A 22,430-nucleotide genomic window follows, 5' to 3' on the forward strand; every position below is an offset into this window, starting at 1 on the left:
GGAAGGAGGGGGAGGAGAAAGAAATCTGAAGGGCAATCCTAAGTGAGGATTTCTAGCTAGTTCTATACCTGCCCTGAAGTTATGACTGCCCTCGGCACCATGGCTAAGTGTCCCCAATAATAACGGCATCTCACTGGGAGCAAAACAATCTGAACCACACCACTGTAACCAAGACGCTGGGAGTTACTGGAAATGATCACACAGCAAAACAACTGGAATTACTAGAAATGCTTGCCCTAGACCATTAGTCTCTAATCAGCACGCTCACTCACACTCCAAGGTGTTGTTGAACCCAACTTCATGTACTCAATGCACAGTGAGTCTGAACAAACCGAAACATCTGAATTTGGAGCAGAGAAAGATTTACTAGTCCAGGAAGCGCCAACTCGGAAGATGGGAGATGTAGGCTTGTCTCAAACCCATCTTGCTGGCTGGCTGGGACACAAGATTTTAAAGACAAAGTGGTAAAGGGAAGGGGGGTCTTTGTGACTTCAGCTTCCTGATAAGACCTCTGTTGCAGACTTCCTGGCACCTTCTTGTGACTTGATGTGTCATTGGTGATTGTGACTGATCTATATTCCTGCAAAGAAAACTAGTAACTCGTGGTCTTTTGATCTCTTTTCTTTCTAGGAGAGACTAAAAGCAGTGGTTGAGGCATCTTACTACTTACTTAGAGTTTCATGATGGTTCAGGAGTTTCAGTTCTTAATTCACCCTCCTGGTGTCATCAATTTTAAATCCGCTTGGGGTCAGCTGGTTGAAGCCACAGGACATTACCTCAACAGTTTGGGGTCATAAGGCATTAATTCAAGCCAACAATCATGGAAAAGATTATGTTGGGCTTGCTTTTCCTTTGTTTTTGTGTTCCCCTACTTCCCTAGTTAGTAACTGTTTGAATCAGGCCTTTGGAATTCAGGGAAGGTCTAGGAGGCTTTTTTCTATAAACAAGAACGTAAAGGCTTTTCATATACAGAAGGGCCCACAGGGTCCTATTCAGTTTCAAAAGGATTATGTTATATATTCCCCAGCCTAAAATCTCAGTTTCTGTCCCTTCTCCCTCAACTCTTGGTAAGTGAGCTTGCCTAATATTTCACAGAGCAAACAGAAGTTGTCAAGTTGATTTCCTTCAATTTATTGCCACCATATGTACAAATCTTCCTGCATCTGTTCCCATCTTCTTTGCCTTTATTTCTGTTACGATGACCCAATTAAAGACCAATTCCTCCATTTGTGCTCTAGACACAAAAACATTCTGCCTTTCCAGGGCCTTTATTCCTTTATTTCTTCACCAATTCACAGCTGCAGTCTTCAAAAGGCTGAGGTGTCTACAGACATCGTATCATTCACTCACCTCTCAACATGCTCTAATTCAACTTTCACCCCATGACTCCAGTTTCTCAGTTCACCAATGATTTACTTGGTGCTAATTTAAATGGACTTATTTCAGTCATTATTGTACTCTAAGCAAGTCTCCACACTTTGATCACTTTGTCATTCTTGAAAACCTCTCTTAATTTGCCTTCTGTAAAACCACGCTCTCCAAGTTTTCCTCCTACGGTGCCGCTTCTTCTCAGTCTCTTGTACTGGCTTCTCCACTTCCATCCATATACTTCAAGGTGTTGGCTATTGGCATGACTGAATCTTAGGCTTTGTCTATTCTCAGTTCACATCAGAGATAGCAAACTGACAATCTTCCAGCTCAATCCCCACTGTCTAGTGCAGTGTCGGCAAAATAGTAAATACCTAATAGGTGTTTGTTTGAATAGTTAATTAATTATAAGACTAGAATTCAATTGGGCTTAGGGTAAGGGGATGAGGACACAGTGTGGGACTAGCCACTAAAGCAAGCCCCAAGATGAGAAATTCCTCCCCACCTCACATCAACAGTTTCTCACACCAGTTAACATAAGCTACCTACACTGGATAACTGATCAAGAAGCCAACAATTAAAAAACAAAAGCCAACAATTGACACTTAAGCACCTCCTTGACATCTGATGATTTTAAAACACAATTAGGAAGTTGTTCCGAGTACTTAGCCTGGGGTCTACAATCAAGAAAGTCATACAACTAAAGTACATAGCCAAATGAAAGCTAGCTTAGAACTGTGAGTAAAATGAGAGTCAAATAAAAACACTATCATCAGTTTACCCACTTGTTTTTCTTCTAAGATTCAGTGACAGTTTTGTATGTTTATCCTTCTCTCCTGTCAATATCAAAGGAAAAGTAGAACCAAGCAGAGAGCTCGGTCTGATTCACCAGCTTTCAGACCAACTTCATCTCAATAAAACTCTGATCAAATTCAACTTCTTCCAAAACCAGCTGATGAGCAAAAAATAGTCCCAAACCTAAACTCATCTGTAAATAGTCAGTCAGTCAAGACTTGGCTCTATACAAATTCACTGGAGACCAACTAATTAACAAAGAAGTACACCATCCAAAATCCATCCCATATAGCTTTTCATTCAAGATCTAGTTCTACACAAATTCATCTGAAATCAACTTGTCAGAAAATATCTTCCTTGTCCAAAGCTCATCCAAATGTAGCTGTTTAGCCAGGACCTGGCTCTACACAAACTCATCGAAGACAAGGTGATTTGCAAAGAATTTTCTTATCCCAAGAAGCTATTCAGCAGGGAGTTACCTCAAACAAATTCATCTAAAACAAGCCAATATTCATCCAGAAACATCTGCCACAGAACAAACTCTGCAAAAACTAACATCAGAAAAACATTTCCCAGTCTAAAGCTGGTCCAAAAACAGCTGTTCAGCTAAGACCTGGATATATACAAAGCCATTCAAGAATAACTAATAAGAAAGAGCCAACCCATCTAAAATGTATCCAAAAGTAGTTGTTTCATCAGGTGTTGCTTTTCCATATAATCATCCAAGACCAGCTATTTGGCAAAGAATTGTCCTACCAAAGCTCTTCTTAAAATAGCTATTCAGTCGGTAGCTTGCTTTCCAAAAACTCATATGAAACCTTGCAGTTAATCAAAATCCAGCTATTAAAATATTTTCCAAAATCTGCTATTCATTAAAAAAAACTTTAAAGTCTCAATTTTGCCCAAAATCACCTCAAAAAATATCTGATCACACCAAACTTCATCCAAATCCACAAATCAACAAAAGACCAGGACAACTCAATCTAATCAAAATGACATCTTTTCCCCCTGTGCTCCTCTGTCCAAACCCCCATCCAGATCTAACAGTTTAATTTTCAAGCTCTCAACCTCAAACACAAAGCACTGCTATAACTTTCACTTTCCCTACTACCACGACTTCTAAAGCACTTCTACCACCACCACCACATCTACAACTCAGGTCTAACTATAATCACCACACTAACATCTGCTGTACCATAAAACAACCACTCCATCCTACAATAGCCTAGAAGCTGGCACCTAGAACTACTCTGAAACAAAAGTAACTCCCTATGATGGTAACTAATCTCAAACTGACTTTGCATCTAACTTCTGAAACACAGAATCTTCTGCGGCAACACAGAATCATATACTGACCTTCCATTTGACTTTGAAAATACATATTTTACCGATTACTCCTACAAAACTCAAAGTAACTACCCACCTGGCAGTATTGTATCAACTCTGAAACTACATAAACTCCCAACACTATTCCAGAACCTTATCTAAACCATCACACCACCAATCCAAGCACTGAAATCATGAATTAATCCCTTTTACTCTAGTACCACATCTCTTATCCTTCCCCTCAGCATCCTCATTTATGACTATTTGCAGGACATTCTTTCTCTTTTGAAAAGTCATCCGCAACAAAGCCTATTTTTTTAATCCATATGCATGTACTTTTAATGCTGAGTTGAAATTATGTAGAAATTTTTCTATTTAAACTGAGTACACGTTGAATTGAGCTCAACTCTGTTGAATGAGGGAATTTGAAAATACATCCAATATTTCTAATGACATTACACACTGAACTTTATCACCTATGACCAACGGCCAAGCTACTCTACCAAAAAGTCTGAACATATTTTCCCAATCTGAAAAAAAAACTTCGAGATTAATAATAAACATATATGGTTTCTTTCTATTTAGTAGAATTTCAGTTCTTAGTTCAGTGCCTCTGCTTCTGGCATTCATCAAACCACTCCATAGAAAAGTGGTTCTATTGCAGGTTTTGAAGCATATGCCCTAATTTCCTTGGGCCAGTACACACACACTGGTCAATAATTTTAAAGAATTCTGTAAATTTACAAAGTCAAGGAAGTGATAACTCAATTCAACTTGTATCTATTGCTCTACCACATGCAAGATACTTTGCTGGGTTCTACAGAGAATATAAAATGAGCAAGACACAAGATTTACCTTGAAGCCTAATATCTCAAAATAGAAACACAAATAATAGCATCGGCCAAAGTAGAATAAAGTAAATAAGAAATTCATGAATTCAAATATGGTTTCTGAGAAGGAAAAGGAAGGCTGACTTCAAATTAGGGGAAGAAAGACTTAATGAAGGTTGTAGCATAAAAAAAAATCTTTAAGGATGGGTAGAGCTTCTGGGCTACTGTAGGATGACCAAAAATGAAAGGGGGGAATCTAGGCAGAGGGAATACCATGAATAAATGCAACAAATGCAAAGAAACAAGCTGAAAATACATGAAGGCTCTTTTCTGACCTCTAGCACATACTTCCATTTCACCTACACATTATACAGTGATTGGACACTGGCTGTATTTCTCACAAGAACACAAGCAGGGATTCTGTCTTATTCACTTTTGTAACCTAGCAGCTAGTACAATACCTGGCCAAGCATAATTTAGGTTTAAATTTAATAGATGTCGTTGGAATTACTATGCATCGTGGAATGCTGATTGCAGTTTCAAATTATTAACGTACTTAACTTAATCAAGCTATCACAACAATTGATAGCAATTGTGTGTCTCGAATCCTTTTAAGGCTGTGATTAAATTATCAAGTGGTAGGACAGAAAGGTCTCCACTCTACCTTATCCTTTGATTACCAAAAAGGTCCTCTTAGACTGGAATTCACAAAGAGTGCCTTGGGTCTGAGTAATTCCAATCTCCCCACATCCATTGGGTATGATGGAATTGGGAAGAGGGTATATTACTTGGCTTGAGAAGTCCTAGAAAGTTCAGGGATAACACAAATAACTAGAGGTTTCTACCAAGACTACTCCAAACCAGAGACTTTTAACCTGGGTATTCACAGTTGGGCTCTCAGGAGATCCATGATACATATTTTGTTCATGGTCATATGTGCATTTTTTCTCAGGAGATAGTTATAGATTCAATCAAATTCTCAAAAGGGTTCATAAACAAAATTAATTTAAAAATAAAGCCAATAATAAATATAAAGAAATGCCTAGATCTACAGAGCCAAGAGATGTAAACTGCAGTTCATAAAGTACTTTAAAGAATCCTGATATCCTGAGTCATTTCAGAAAAAATGAATTACCTCACTATTTTTGCTGATGTCTCTCAGTTTTAAGAATATTTAGGAATTTTCCCCTTTTATAGTACATATTTCTTGACATCCAACTCTATAATTATATTATTGTAAGTTATCTGCTTTCAAACTTAAAATTTCTTGTCTAAGAAATTACTCAGCCTTCTTAATTTCCCTTGTTTATTTTGGCCAAATTCTACTGACTGCTCAGTTTCCAAGCTAGGGCGTGTTCCATTCCAGCTTGGGGTTGGAGACATGTCTGCAACAGGCATTCGATGCTCTCAGTTCCCTGAATCACCTGATGTCCAGACAGTCACACTGTGATTCAATTAGAATAAGCTATTCATTAGCACCATACTCTAGACTGGCAATAGAAACCAAGTCTCCTCACCTAAGCCCAGGATTATCAGTGGCATAAAATTCAACTCTGCCTCCTCCAAAAAGAAAAAACAATTTTAAGGAAGCCCCTTCCCCTACACATTCATTGAAAAGAATGTCCAGGGGAAAGTGGACTCCGTGGTGTCATGGGCTCTCTCCCACATAATGAGTCTTGACTATTTAATGTTCCCCCACAAAATGTAAGCTCCTTAAGGGCAGAGATTTGTGCCCCTTCCATTCACTGTTTTATTCCCAAGGACTGAAATAATGTTAGCAGAAGACAGAGTGAACATACGCTGAATGATGGGTTGGAAAAATGAACTGACTGAATAAAAGAATGAATGAATGCAACTATGAACGTCTGTGAGAAAATAAAGTCACTTCCCTTCCACATTCTTCAGCCCTTATGTTTCATTGTGCCTCTTAGTATCACTCCCTTTACCATGCCATTGTCTGTCCCATCAATCACATAATTCTCCAAATCCACTTTAAAGCCCCATCTCTTCTCTGAAGTCTTCCCTCAACTTGACCTTGCTCCAACTCCCTGTAGTATATAATACCTCTACCATTTATTCATCAACATGCAGTGACCATCTGGTGCTCTGCAAAGTTATTAACATAGACGACCCTAAAGAAATATAAGACAAGGCCCCAGGAACTCGCCATCTAGTTCAAGAGAAACATATAATCAGGAAATAATGAAGAAGCTGTGTGAGATAATATCTGATTGCAAGCCAAAATAAGTAACAGAAACAAACCAACAAACAAAAATACTACTGGTGACTAAAATCAGGTATCTCTCCAGCCTTCTCATTCACTGCTGTCCTCACCTCATTTTGTTCCAGTGTGAGGGAACAATAACATCACTCCTTCACGTATAAACACTGTCTGCGTGGAGGCTCTCCTTGCATTCTTAATGAATGCTTTTTATTCTTCAAAACCCATCTCCAAGATCACCTCCTCTATTAAACCCTCTCTGCCCTTCTGCCCCCAACAAAATTAATCATGTTCTCCTTCATACCTGTGTATACTCCTAGCACTTACTAAGTGTATCCTGGTTAACCTTTGTGTTTCCCCCGTTCTTATCAGACAGTAACAAAAGTTGATTGTGTAATGAATTGAATAATTACAGAAAAGCTTTTGGGAACAATTCATTGTCTCAGACAGACATTCTGTACTCCAAAACTAGCCAAATCTAAGAGGGCCTTCTATGTGAAATCCTGGCCTGACACAGATTTATCTTCGATTTGGACTGAGAATTTGTTGAACAGACCCCACCTCCCTCCGTATACATGTCATTAAAGAAATGACATCTCTCAAAAACTCCAGGGGAAGCCTGGGGCCCTGAAAACCTATGGTAAGTATTTCATTGTTCTTTTCGTGAAAGAAACCTCAACGGACCCTTGCATTTTGCTTAGATTACAGTAGTGTTTTCCTCATTTAAAATAAAATGCACCATTCAACATTTCTGGAAGGCAATTTGGCCATACTTAGTGAAATTTAAAACAGACATATCCTTTAGTATAGTACTTCTAGGAATAATACCTAAAGAAATGCTCTCACATGTGTAACAAAATTGTATAAGGCTATTCATTGCACTACTTATAATTACAAAATAAAATGGAAATGGATTAAATATCCATCAAAAGCAAATGCAATGTAATACAATGTAGCCATTAAATAAATGAGATAAATCTATATTTACTGATACATAAGGATGCCCATTATTTGTTAAGTAAGCAAAGTAAACTGCAGAGCAATATACACAATAGGCCTTATTTTTAACATACTTCTGTTGTTTGATTTATATGTTCATACATACATGATAAAACAGGTACATCTGGGAAATCATTGGGAAAGTAGATGGAGGTGAAGAAGGGTTATAATTTTTTATTGTCTGCACTTTTTTAAAATTACACAAGACATGTCTTCTTGAAATACCCTCTATTCAAATGATAGACATTGGGTAATACAATGTCTGTAGCTAATAACTCACCTAATGAAGTGTTGGGAAATGAAAGAAACCAAATGATTTCAGACACCGAAGTCCTGATTGGTCTCTCAGTTGCCAGCCTCCTGGAGTCAAGTTTAAATTCCTCTTACAAACTCACAGTTCATCAAAGAGTAAAGTTTTTCACCACAGAAACTACAGAAATCAACTGGACTTTGAATATTGTTTAACCGGTATATTTTGCCTAGTGAAGAGAAAGGTAATTAACTGACCATGTTTCAAACAATATTCTGTTTTTTCAAGTTCTACTTTGTCTTCAAAAGGAAAAAACAGAGCAAAAGAATAACAGTCTTTTTGTTTCAGGTAGCAATTTGAACATGAAGACTACGATTCTACTGTTTTGTCTCCTAGGATCAACTCTGTCATTACCAGTAAGTGCAATATGTTTATATTATGGACCAACCAGCCTTAGCTGCATCTCTAATTGTAAACTTCTCTCTCTTCTTGCCTGCTGCCAAAACTGCCCTGTCTGTGACCCATTCCCTAAGTTTCCTGTTTTTTTCCAAGTTGAAAGATGATAAACTAACAAAGTATTAGTGCACATTTCAATGTACTTATACTTTTAAAATGCATCCCCTCTATCGTGGTAGAGTTTCATTTTGGCAGAGCAGTAGGGTAGAAATTAGGAGAAAGGGGATGCTTTAGATTATGTGTACTCAAAGTGGATAATTATTCCACTTTCCAAAAAGAATTTGAGATTTTCTTGCCAACTAATTATTTTCTCATGACTAAAGAGGTAAACTATATTTTCTGATTTGTCTAATTGGAAGCACAAAACATCTAGGTTGTATAAACTCTAAAAAAGCCTACTGAATCATGCAATAGCAAAAGAATGTTAAAGTGGTCAATATTTTTGACTTCGAACATTTCATCACAAAATATGATCACATACAACATATGTTATATCAAAGAAAGGACACTAGAATTAGAACAAATACTCCAAATGTTCTCCAATATTTTATAGACATAGAAATACGTGATTTGGACCTTTAAGTGCATTCTGTTTGCTTGAGATGCTTGAGTGTGGACAATGAGAAAAAAGTTAGAAGATATTTACCAAAAAGTAGCAGACCAAAAAGAAACCATTCTTCAGCCTCAAGCTCACCTGACACTTCCATACTCATTCATATAATCAGCAAATATTCATTGAAAACTCTATATACAAGATACTGTGCCAGTTGCTGATACAGTGGTGAGAAAAAACAAAGACATGATCCTTCATGGTGTTTACAAGGACTGTAGATACTAATAAATATTTTTAATGTTAAATTATACATTATAACTGTGATTAGTTCTATGAAGGAAGTGAACAGGGTGATCTTGTAGGGAGGGAATGGAACAAGACACGACTATCCAACCTCCTTCTTACTTCATTCCAAATATACAATTATCCTTCTTTAAAGAAATTGCCTGCAAAAACTTAGTTTCTAAACAAGGTATATTAGGAAGTTAATTTTTTTGTAAAACATGGGTTTTGCACTTCACCAAAAAATTTACCAAAAGGGTCTTCTAAATAAGGTGCCTCTGGTCAATTTAAATTACCACACAATTTGTAAAAACTCAGGAAAAATGAAGCTTTCCAGGAGCACAGCTATCATTCAAGGTGGACTGAGGAGTAATGTGCAGGTTAACGCAGACTGTTAATAGCCAGGAACGTGAGAGCAGCTAGAGACAGTGGTACCGGGAATGTGAGAAGCAATTTTAAATGTCTATTAGATATACTAGTAATATTCATCAAATGAAAACTCAAGACACATGGACAAGGGTTTTTCTTAATTATTTGTAAATGAATGTATTGAATTATCACAAAGGCATTAAAAAATGTACTGACTTGCAAATGTGAACACTTAAAGTAGCCTAATGATTGTTTCCAGTAGATCAAAAGTTTGGAAATAGGGTGCACACTGGAGATGGTACAGTTTGCATATTTGGAGGGGTAGTCAGAATAGACCTCAAAAAGAAGATGAACTCAACCAATGACTTGAAGCAGGTGAAGGACTGAGCCAATGTCTAGGGAAAGATGTATTCCAGACAAAGGTAACAGGTGGAGGTGAGGATCTGAGGCAGGAGTAGGCCTTACCTGTTCCAGAGACTGCAAGTTGCCTGAATGGCAGTAGTAGAGTGAATGAGAGGAAATGAGGTGGGATGGGAGGTCAGAGAGGCTCTGGGGGCCCAGGACCTGAGAGCCTTTTTAGGCCATCATAGGGTCTCTGGTTTTCACTCTGAGTGAAAATGGAAGTCAAGGCAGGGATTGAGTAGAGAAATGAAATGACTGAACTGTTGTTTTCAAAGGATCCTTCTGACTGCCATGCTGACAATGCATTGCAGGGGATGAAAAGACATTTGCAGAATTTATATTTACATAACCTTAAAGCTTAAAGGGACCTCTAAGGACAGATAGAGTCAATCCTACCTCTTACAACTGAGGGAAAAGACCAAAGTGAAACGATGAGTTAGTGGCAGCTCCAAGATATATCCAAGTGATCCAAGGATCGATGCAGCACTGGGGGAGCGGGGGGTAGGGGTGCACACAACACTGCCCTTGTTGCTACAGCTAGAAGCAATGGCCACTGGGTCAACCCAGCCAGGGAGCGTCCACCTGAATGCAGATGGAGTGCTAAGAGAAGCAAAGAGAAGAATTCATTTCTTCAAAGACTAAGAGCACTTGTAGGGATCCTAGTACAAACTCTGCCACTCAACATACCACCTTGGACAGATCACGTTGCTTGTCTGGGTCTCAGGTTCCTCACTTACAAAACAAAACCATACAACTAGAGCATATGAATTCAAGGAGATTTTTACCCCTAAAATTCAGTTATTCTTAATACACTATGAATCTACCCTGACTAGGAAGAGGACTGAATTTCCATTACAGGAACTAACTTGTCGGGCATGAGGCAAATGCAGGAAGCTTAATGAAAATACAGTAGAAATCATGGCAGCTTATCTTCAAGCATTGGGAAAAAGCAAATGTGTACAGAGCCAAGGTGTGAATTATGTATTTCATGTCCCGGAAAAGGAAGAAGGGAATTTCAGAAAAGAAGTGGGAGCCTAGGAACTACCACCAGAAATCCATGTGCCCTACCTCACCCTCTGTCCCTTCTCATAGCACCCTCTCGTGGTCTGGCACTTTTCCACTAAGCAATTCCATCTCCTGTCATGCCCAAAATGTTCTAGGGAGTTAAGACTGCTCCAAAACACACAGAGGCTAAAGACAGACATTTCTGCATTTGGGTCAACTTGTTAACTCCCAGAAATAAATGGATACAAAATCTCAAACACATTCCTGCCTCTTCAAATATCTGTTATCACAGATGCAGCTCAACCCCACTCTGGGACTTCCTCCAGCAAAGCTGGTTCCAGATCAGGCAACACCACTAAACCAACAGCAGCCAAATCCGGTAAGAGTTCTACAATAGGGAACATCTGCAGATGTTAAGGCTAGTGGATTTAAAATTAAGATTCACCCAAAATCTCATGACTGAGCAACAGAAAGAAAAGTTTTACTTGTGGGGGGAAAAACAAGAAATACACTGTTATGAAAACTTTGAGCAGGAAAAGAAATCCTCATTCTTTTTCCTTTTGTATAAATAGTAATTTGGTTTAGCAATGAAATCTAGTAAACTCTGAAAAGCAATAGCTACACCTATTGAGAAACTTTGCTCATCTGTTCCCTTGTGACATAATCATATATGGTATTTGCCAGAACTAGCAGGGATTAAGAGGCAGTCTATAAAAATGATTGCCCATTTCCTCATGGTTTTCTTAAATTCCATTGTTGCTGATGAGCTTATGAGTTACTGTAAAATCTGTCTCTGAAGCGTATCTAAATACTTTTGAAAAGTGCATTATCTCTTGGCTACCCCTCATCTTCCCACTCCAACCCTTCCTTTGCTCAAAAGGACCCCTCCTTACCTACAACTAGACTTCGTGAACTAGTGCAGTAACACCAAAGTTTAAAGTTCTCTTTTTGGTCTCTGGACATTATGCAACACTCAAGTCAGGAGCTGACCCCCCTCCTTAAGAAACTCAGGCTTATACAATCTGGGGACCTTCTCTGAAAAAGAATACAAAATTAGATATGTAAAATTTATTGCTAAAGTGAATAATTAATAACGAGGCAAAAAATAAGAGTAAATTACACATTTTTAAGCTGATAAATACCTTCAACTAGGGCATTGTGAGGTTTTCTCTGAGGGCCACGGAAGGGAGCAATGCTAGTGAAAGTCCCTGAAGCTTCATCTTCACTTACCCTCATATTAAGGGTACAGGTTACTTGAGGATCTCCACCACTAACAGCACAGTAAAATCAACCTTCTGTCTCATACAACAATTTCAATGCCCTGCAGGTCTTCCCTTCTTTAAGTCTAATACCATTGACACAGATGCTCACACTGGGGTCAGATCTGCAACTGGTAAGTACTCTTTTACATCATTTTAATATCCATAGTTAAATAAATATAATATCCAATGTTGAATGTATGTGTCTGTGTATCCACAGATGTACACATATACACATATTCATTGCAGATAAGCTGAAAGATGACAGAGAAAAGTCAAAAGAGACTTGGATGCTATTTGATACATCATAAAAAAGTTTTCTTAGCACGAGAAGCTCTAAAGGAATTAATCTAATTCTCAGGTCTTTACTTCTTTAGTTCTTCTCACCTCTTCTCCGAGCTCCCTTCCCCATTCCTGTGACATCTTCCTCTCTGCCCCTACAACATCCACACACCCACACAAGGACTATGACCTCTATCATCACCCCAGCGACAGGAGCAAACAAGAAAGGGTAGAAATATGCACATACTTTTCATAGAATATCCTATAGTTTAATCTGTTTGGGTGATAAAATAATTAGTAAGTTTCTTTTCTGCTTAAAGTGGGTTTTTTTCCAGGGGTCAGATTTAAATACAGTATTAGATGATATCCAGACTAGATATCTTACTCTGATCATCACAATTTTCATAGAGATACCTATGAAGGAACCCATTTCTTCATAAGAAAGCTATCAGAAAAATTCCAGGAACAGAAATTTCATTTCTGTTATAGCCAAAAAGGAGAAAGCAAGGATAAAATCACCTAAGTAATACATAGGAGAATGGGTTAAATGCCAAAAAAAAAAAACTTAATATGAGAAAACTTAGTCCTGGGCTTCATAATTGTACTAATACACTCAACAAGTCTTTGACTTTCATTTCTAAATCTAATTCCAAATACAATAGTATAGATTTGCATAGCAAATCCTCCCTTTAAATATATTTTACATTTAAATACAGCTTAGTTTCCTGAATGTGCAAACTGAAACAACACAATGAAAATCTTCTTCACTGCCCTACAGCTAAATCCTGGGGTGGCACCTGGTTCCCAGACCCTCCCACTGACCCTGGGGGGACTGAACATGAAACAGCAACTACAACCACAGGTAAGTTCAGCGGCCAGGCTTCAGCTTAACACTGGGGAGCATTTTCAATCGGGCGGAAACCAAAAGAGAAGAAAAGAATTTTTTCAAGGTTCTTGAAAGTTTTACCGAGGTAATTTGCAGAGAGAAGCCCCACTAAACACACAGCAGTTTGGGGTAGTGTGGTTCTTGCTGAAACCTTATGAAAACACACCCAGAAGGCTGAGCATGCTGCCCCATGACGCCTCTAGAACACATCTGTAATAGGTAACAGGAAATGTGCAGAGCTGGGGGAGACTGAGAAGTAAAGGTTGCAGGGGGATTGAGAGGGATCAGGATTCTTCTCTGGCTTGCTCTGTTTGCTTCTGAAGACTTTTCTGAGGGACCAAAATCATTCCAAAGGGAAAATAAGAGACAGATAAAGTTCGTTTTCAGCAAACCTAATCTCCTTCTTTTGGGTCCCTTTTTTCATGCCTCCTCTCAAGTCCTCAAGAATTCTCTAGTTTCTTCTCTCCTCCCACCACGATTTGCTTTCAGGAGAAACCCTGAAACCCCTCTCACACAGATATAAATGACATGCTAAGCACATCACCGCTTTCAGAAGTATTTCAAGCGAAAATACAACGGTCCCTTTATGGCCAAATGGGTTATAGCTAACTTGTTCTTCCTAACACATTACCTCAGCCCTTATCATTCCCACATAATGGTCTAATTTTTCGTAGAGGCTTTCTTGATTATTACATACATAGTATATGTTAATCAGAGAGAAAATACAGATAAGAAAAAAGACAATTCACCCATAAACCTATCAGCCAGAATAAAACAGTCAGCATTCTAAGGCATGTACTTCCAGTCTTTGTTCTATGAATGTGAGTACAGTTTGTTAAAAAAAATGTTTTTACTATATCTAATGTTCTATAATCTCATTTTTCACATAACACATTTTGAATATCCTTTCCTATATTTTGAATATTCACTTATAATATTGTGAATACTTACAACATTGTTTTTAATGACTGCTTATATTCTATCATAATGTAAAAAATTGGGGGTTTTTTTCAAAATTTTTGTTTCTATAAACAATACTACAGTGAACATCCTTTGACTAAGTCTTTGACCATATTGGTGATTATTTCCTTAAGACCAATTCTTAGGAATAGAATTTATGGATCCAAAGACATACAAAAATGTATGACTTTCAATACACATTTCCCAAATTATCAAGCATGAATATACCCTAACCATCTTCCTATCACTATGGACACCTCCAGGTTTTAATAATAGCAAGTTTGATTAGTAACTATAATCAAAACTGAGTTTAATTGCCAAAATATTTTAAGCTTCTCAGTTTAAATTTTACATCACATGCAACTACTTTTTCTGTACCTTTGTCCAAAATAACAACACAAGAAATACTATACTGCTTCATTTTCTCGTATTTGTAAAACTCTATAACTTATTTTTACATATTTTTAATATTGAGGTGTATACTTGTCTATCAGTCAGTACTTTTTTTTTTACAGACATATTAAAGCTTTCACTCAAAGTATTTCTGTTTATTTACATCTTAATAATAAAAGTGATTCTCTGAAAAGAATAGAGAGAGAAGCAAATAAAATGAGAATCTCTTTAATATGTGACCCTGGTATAATCCATCTGCCAACTACCCACCTTCAGTTTCAGTTGTTGCCCTGCTCTAACCTCAAAGTCAGACTTAGTACATCTTCATTTTCACCAAAGAATATATCGCTGGAGTCAAAGGCATTAGTGGGCACTATAGATGTTACTGAAGATTCAGTAGAGATGGGTTGACATGGCATGCTCCCCAACATGCAGTAATATAAATCAATCCCCTTTCTTGGTGGGATTCTTCAATGTCTCTAGGCTTTGCCACAACCAAGGGTCCCCATGCCTGCCTTATGCTGTGCGGCCTCAGACCCTCCGACTCTGCCTCTCCCTATGCAGAGTAGTTTACGTCCTCTGCCAGAAACTTGGGCACCTGTCCACATCTCTCATTTACCTAAGCAAGGCCAATATGATTAAGAGTGAACTCTAGAACCACAAAACTTCTAGTCAAATCCCAGCTCTCCAGGGTGGCCAAGTTACTTAAACTTCTGTGGCTCACTCTCCTCATAATGTAAAGTAGGAATTAATTAAAATCTACCGCTATAGCTATTAGAAGGATTAAATGAGCAAATTTATATAAAATCTTAGAACAGTGCCTGTCACGTGGAAATCACTCAGTAAGTGTTAGCTATTATTATTTCAAGCAATTTCTCTACCAAAAACTAATAATTTTTCTTCTTAGCGCTGCATTGGTGTTACATTATTAAATTATTTTCATTACAGTTTTTATTTAGACATCTGTGGTTTTCTCTTTGTATCTTTTTGTTCCTTCCAATTTGCTTTAAAAGAAGAAATTTCAATTTTGTTTTCTCCCAAATCCTGTGTCCCTTCTCTTCAATCTACTTTTCCATTGCCATCTTGAAGATACGTTGCTTTTTGTCATTAGCGAAGCATCTGGCTGAGAAGAAAGCTTTTTCTTCAATGTGTGTACTTTTTACCTTTTGGCATTATGAGTATTATTGTACAAATTGCCTTGAGAAATAATAAAGTTGAGTCTTCTTGTAAGACTTTAGTATTAAAAGTCCCATTTTGGTTTAGTTTTGGGGTTTTTTTTTTTACTTTTTCTTTAATTGAAGTATAGTCAGTTTACAATGTTGTGTCAATATCTAGTGTACAGTCATACATGAATATACATATATACATATATATTCTTTTTTACTGTAAGCTACTACAAGGTATCAAATATAGTTCCCTGTGCTATACAGTATAAACTTGTTTGTCTATTTTATTTATACCAGTCAGTATCTGCAAATCTCGAACTCCCAATTTATCCCTTCCCACATCCTTCCCCCTAGTAACCATAAATTTATTTTCCATTTTGGTAACTTCTGTGACATTATGTGAATTTCTATAGAAATAAAAATAAACCTTGGAACCCTAGTTTTTATTTGACAAACCGTAACTTTAGTTCTTAGATTGCTAGAGCACACCAGCATCTCACCCAAGTCTTTTCAACTATAAATTCATAGCATTTACAAAGTTGTCAGTGACCAGTATTTCTCACTTAGCTCTAAGAGCTCTACTAGGATTGGGGTCCACACTTTCTGAGCAGTGCTCGATTTTAATAGCAAAATATCCAGGTAATCATTATGAGACTAAATACATATGCTTCAAGAAATCTTTGTATTTTAAAATATCCATTCCATGTTTTCATGTGTCTTCTGAGATGCCATAGAAAAGAAATATGCATTTTATCATCATGACTACTTGGAATAATTTTAAGTTTGGAGATAGCCTGAGATCAAAATTATTTTTTGTTCATCCAATTTACTAACTTCTACCTTTTAAATGTGCTGCCTTGGACTGGTTTCTAAATCTCTCTGAGTCTAATTTTCTTTTTCAAACGAATGAGTGCCAATTCCAATCTGGCTCTATGAGTCTACATCTATCATTATAGATGACACATTCATACAAATAGTTGTTCAACACATATTGTATACTTTTAAGAAAGTCTCAATATTTATATCATCTGTCAGAACTTACCTTTTAATATCTCTTTTACTAAATTTTTCACTTTTTTTTTCAGATATTACCAGTTATAGTAGCACACCTTGGAGTCCAGGTAAGATTATTTTGTAATAAGATTTTTATTTTAAATCATCTTAGCATGAAATATTTAATCCTGTCTCAATTCACCAGATAGTCACCAAGTTTCCTATCTACTTTGCACCTTATAGACACTGATAATAACAAGAACTAACACTTACTGAGCACTTACTATGTGCCAGGTACTGAGCTAAGCACCTTTTTATTTATTATGTACTACCTCACCTAATCTTCAAAGCAAACTTTTATAGACAATATATTTATTTCCAATTTGAAGATGAGTACCGGCAATCTTATAGTTACTCAGTTACAATCACACAGTTAGTAGTAAATGTCACAGATGAAGCAAACAATCATTTAAACCACAGTGTTAAAACAAATTAATGGACTTACCTAATAATTAATAATTTGGGGAATTTTTAATCTCAAGTTTACTTATTAACTATATACCTTTTCCCTGAAAATAATAAAACATTTTCATCTCTCCCTATTTTCCTTTATGAAAGGTAACTCTTGAGATCAATGATAAAATCACCAAGAGCCAAGATCAAATATGAGCATCAGATGGCAGCTTTTACTTCTAAAAGCGGAATCAAATATAAAATTCACATTAAATTTTATTTAACTTTATTAAAGTTTATGTGCAAATATATTGATCAAAATAATTTTTATAGTAGAGAAGATTAGGCGCAAATTAAATTTAAACAAAAGGAAAATTATTAAGTAAACTGTACAACATAAAAGCAAATAAATATACTTCTGACCATTCAGAAGTATATTCATTAAAATTTGTTGGTAATATGGCTAAACGATTATCATGTTGTATTAAAAGAAAAAGTAAGACAAATTGTATAAACGACATGACTTCTAGTATGTTAAAAAGAAATGTTTGAAAAGCATCTGGAGAAAATATATCAAATTCTGCATAATGGGATTATATTTTTTTCTTTATTGCTTTCTGCAAAGTCCAAGTTTCCTCTAATATGCATCTATTACTTAATAATAGAAATAAATATAATTTTTTAAATGCAGAAGACTTCCCATCACTCAGATAATAAATGTTAGCAGTGCAATATCATGTGCTGACTTGAGTTTTGTGATACAAGTCACAAAGGCAGTTTAAACTATTATTGAAAATTAAAAATGTATACATCTTTTTTATAATCTTTAAAATTATTTTAAGTTTTAAAGTTATGTTTTATATATGTTGCCTCAAATATATTAAAAGTTGCCTAATAATCTGTGTTATTATTTTCCTTTTAGGGTACTATCCTAAGCTCAGAAGAATTGGTAAAAAAAAAAATTTTTTAATTACTAGCATTTCAAATTCTTTTCACTGCTACCACAATGCTGTTTTCTTTTTTTTTTTTTTTAATATAATGCTTTCATATAGTCTCTTTTGACCACAAAACCTAAACCTGGTGCATACTACAATGAACTGAACATTTTTATAGGTTTTTGCATTAGATAAATCCTCTGTCCAGCTGGGGATTTCATCATCCTTCTCCATCTACTTTCCCATTAACTTGACTTAGCTTTTGTTCTCTATATTTGATGTTAGATTCAGTTCTATCCCGAAAGCCAATGCATATTTTTACACTTTAGATTGATTAAAATATAGGACTGTTAGTTATTGAAATGCATGCAGATGTAGAACAATACATATATTGGTATTTATTGCAGGAAAGATTTATTTTCTTGACAAATTTTTAATTCTTGTAGGAAATTATCCTCTTATGGTGATGAATGAACTCTTCACTATACATATGAATAATTAGAGGGCTGAACCTAGGTAAAATTCATATTACCATTACTAAACACTTCTATACATTTCCCCGTAAGTCATTTTTAGAAAAAAATGACTTGAATTAATGTGGTATCTAAACATGATACTGAACTAAAGAGTTGAGGCAATATCTGGGAAGACAGTTCTTTAAATATTTCTATTATGGAAAAGGTAGAGACTTGCTAGACTGTCCATAAATAAAATAAAGTAACAATTTTGCCAACATTTATACATGAGCACCCATATCTACCAGTTAATGACCCAATTCTGTAAAACAGGGATTTTAGTAGACCTTTTTACACATATTGCCTCTAATCCTCAACAAATTACAAAACAGAGATTTTTAGTCCAACTTTACAGAAATAGAAACTGTGGCTCTGAAAGCTTACTCAACTTAGGTCCCAAGGTCAAAAAAGAATAGATCCAGATTGAAAATCATTCTTCTATCCACTGTACCAGTGGTTTTCTTTTTTTTTTTTTTAGTGAAATCCATAGTAACAGCTATATTTTTCATGCAGCCAACACATATGCATTTTATGAAACAATATTTACCCTTAACATATAGAATGCACTTGGTAATTTATAATCTATTATTGTTGTCTTATTTTTAAATGATGGTACCACCCACTTTCTTTATTTCAAATGCATGGATGTCACAACCCCTAACCTGAAAACTTCTGTACTCTACTCCTGTCTCTTATCCGGCATAAGTCTAATTCTGGTTTCAGTACAACATAAATCTAAGACAGTGTTTTCCAAACTTCAGTCCTGGACCATCAAACCAGGACAACTTGGAGTGCTGGTTGAAAGTGCATATTTCTACCTCTTAAGTGGCTCTTATGCAAATTAACAATTGAGAACCGCACTCAAGGAAATGGACCTGTATCTTAATTATGAGACTTCAACCCTTTTTGTTCTTTGAGAATGCCATCGAACTCTCTCTAAAACCAGCTGACTTCAAATTATTTCTTCTTTGGAAGAAATTTCACAGTAATTTTTTCCCAGGGGGAAAAAAGAACAATTGTAGGCAGCAACAGCATTCATTACCAGTGTGCAAATCATTGACAGTCCAATAGAGAGGAGATCCACTGAATAACCTCAAGGAATACACCAGTGGCCGAATTACCAAAAGAAAGATTTCTGACTAAATATTCCAATGCCTTTGAAAAATACCTTAAAAGAAATCTGAAGGGATACAATCCATGAGAGAAGGATTGGTTGAATTAATTTTTCCATTAATTTTATCTCTTAAATTACTTTAAAATATATATGGGTGAAAGACTATGATTTGGGTCAATAACACAGATGCAACCCACTGTAATTGTATGGATTCTCTGCCTTAGCTCTACCTCCAGCTGTACCTGATATGAACAAATTATGCATTATTCCTTTTCCTGGGCCTGACTTGATTCTGGCTCTCCCTTCCTGAGGGAAATGGAGCACATCAAGGAATCCTAGTAATGAAACCAGCATCAGGCTTGGCTCAGGTCGGGGCGGCATTTCCTCCGAGGAAGGCTCAATCTTTACTGGCTCTACCCTCTCCATCTGCAAATCCTACCCAAACTTGCTACCCACCAAGAAGAAAAAGGTGGTTGACCAACCTTAAAATGTGTTCTTTTGACTTTGTTTTCTTTTTCCTTCCCTCATTCCAGCCAGCAGCCCCACAAATCTTCACAGGCCTTATCTTCCATCCCTTGTTCCCTGGAGCCATCCAGCCCACCAGTCAGGCTAATCCAGATGTCCAGAACGGAATCCTTCCTGCAGCACAAGCAGGAGTAAATTCTGCCAACCAGGGAACGCCACGGGGCCCCCTCCCAACTCCCAGTGGCACAGATGATGACTTTGTAGTGACCACCCCTGCAGGCATCCAAAGGGGCACACACACTATGGAGGAAACCACCACACCATCGCCAAATGGTAAATTCTCCAAGCCGCTCATGTGCCCCTGGGCCATGAAAGTCATCTGCAAAGTGGAAGGAGAGTTCTTGCCTTGACAAATGCAGATCCCAGTAATACCAGGGAGCCCTTTTACTCATCACATTTGATTGCAGCAATGTGAGGGAGTGTTTTCACTAGGCTACCAACCCTATCAAATCTACCAGAAAGAAGACATTTAATTGCTGGCATAACTTATCTTCTATGTTAAATCAGAGCTAGAAATATTTGGAAACAAATGGTGCTCTCCCTTTCCCATCCTCCCCGCCCCCACAACCCTCAAACACACACAGGACACAGTTAATCAATCAAGATATTCTTTTCTCCTCCCTAATCATGGATGAGTCTCAGAATCTTCCTAACATAAGGTTGCAAGCAGCCACTAGTAATAGATGCAGTTAGCACAGTAGATGAACCCATGTGCCATTCCCCTCAGATGGAACTTTTAAAATGTGGCAAAAATAAGCTCTTCTAGCACCAACAGAGATAATCGTTTAATCTGTGAGGATGTCCAGACCCAAGTGTTCCAAATGTCCAAATGGACAAAAGGATGATTCGCTATTGATACTCTTGACCCTAGAAAAGAAATTTTGATCTCAAATTAAAATGTTTAAATTCAATGCTTTTACCAAAATTTAAAAGTGTTTTATTTTCTTCCAGGAATTCAGTAAGCTGTCTCAAATTTTTTCAACTAAGCCGCCTCAAATGTGGTGACACATGAGAATCTTTTTCATTGATCATATTACAGAATAGGCTGAGACACACTGGAGAGTATCAGAAGAAATTCATTCTTAGTTTACCTATAGAAATGTTCTTGAAATTTCTGAAAATATATACTTCCTGGAGAATACTGACTTCTGAAATAGAATTAAACGGATAAATTTGTCTTTGAAATATAACATTATGCCACTTTGGACCTGGATGATATATGTATTAAAATGTATTTTGAAATTGACTCTTTTTCTTCTTTGCGGAGTTGGGGGTTGGTGAAAGAAAGTCAGACCATTTCAGAAACTCCATCACCTCAGGACACCTAGGTGATTACTCACGGCCTGGACTTTCTCTGGAAGCAGGCAGTGCAGCAGTCATGGCAGTGGACATCCAGCTGTCTAAGGACAAGTTCTAATTTCTTCACAACCACCTTAAGACCCACTGTCTCACATAGGAGCCACAAATTTAATTTTCAACAAGCAAATTAATTGCAAATTAAAAGCAAATTATATGTGCATCTAAAATATGCAGAAGCCAAAAATTATGTCATATTGCCTATCCTCAAGCTGCTTATATACTAGTGATTCTGGCATTTAATGTTTAGTTTGGTATGTCTGAGAGTTAGCAATGACATTGATAAAAGTACTCACTAAAGAAGAAACTCTTGCTCTGCACATCTAAAAGGTAGAATTTAATCTTATTTAAGTGTATAGCCCAGACCATTGCACTCCATTCAGAGTGGGAGGGACTGAGAGGCATTAACACAAACTACAGAGAGGCCCCACGTAGGAAAGACATGGGCATTGAATTTAAACATTTTCACTTGAGATCAACAGATATTTATAACATTTCCCACTATATTTTCATCAGCCTCATCAGTATGGAACAAACCTAAATATATACTCACAAAATATATTCCATGTTAAGTTTTTCAGATGGTTAAAAATTTAGTAGTGGCTAAAGATTTATTACCCACGGTGTTTTAGATGTGCAGAGCTGAATAACATATTATGAATTTTCAAGATTTTTTTAGTCAAATGAGAGTAAATTATTTTGCCATTAGTGTCATGTGATACTTACTACAAGTGTTA

The 22,430-nt window shown here is 36.7% G+C and overlaps 1 protein-coding gene and 1 long non-coding RNA gene across 2 annotated transcripts in view; one reads left to right on the forward strand and one right to left on the reverse strand.

Moving 5' to 3' along the window:
• The window catches only part of LOC135321161 (uncharacterized), a 344,866-nt gene that overhangs the window by 289,175 nt on the left and 33,261 nt on the right, over positions 1–22,430 (reverse strand). The window lies entirely within an intron of this gene.
• AMTN (amelotin) lies at positions 8,063–20,687 on the forward strand. The gene is made up of 7 exons (XM_010982357.3): positions 8,063–8,205; positions 11,149–11,235; positions 12,184–12,249; positions 13,176–13,259; positions 16,888–16,923; positions 18,171–18,197; positions 20,346–20,687. Exons 1-7 carry the CDS (start codon positions 8,152–8,154, stop codon positions 20,685–20,687), a joined length of 696 nt encoding a protein of 231 aa, XP_010980659.3. The 5' UTR covers positions 8,063–8,151.

The sequence above is a fragment of the Camelus dromedarius genome, chromosome 1, assembly GCF_036321535.1.
Source record: "Camelus dromedarius isolate mCamDro1 chromosome 1, mCamDro1.pat, whole genome shotgun sequence".
Classification (NCBI taxonomy): Eukaryota; Metazoa; Chordata; class Mammalia; order Artiodactyla; family Camelidae; genus Camelus; species Camelus dromedarius.

Coding starts and splice junctions, on each gene's coding strand:
- AMTN (XM_010982357.3), top strand. CDS start 8,152: ATGAAGACTACGATTCTACTGTTTTGTCTCCTAGGATCAACTCTGTCA. Junction 12,250..13,175: donor TGGGGTCAGATCTGCAACTG/GTAAGTACTCTT, acceptor ACTGCCCTACAG/CTAAATCCTGGGGTGGCACC. Junction 16,924..18,170: donor TAGCACACCTTGGAGTCCAG/GTAAGATTATTT, acceptor TTTTCCTTTTAG/GGTACTATCCTAAGCTCAGA.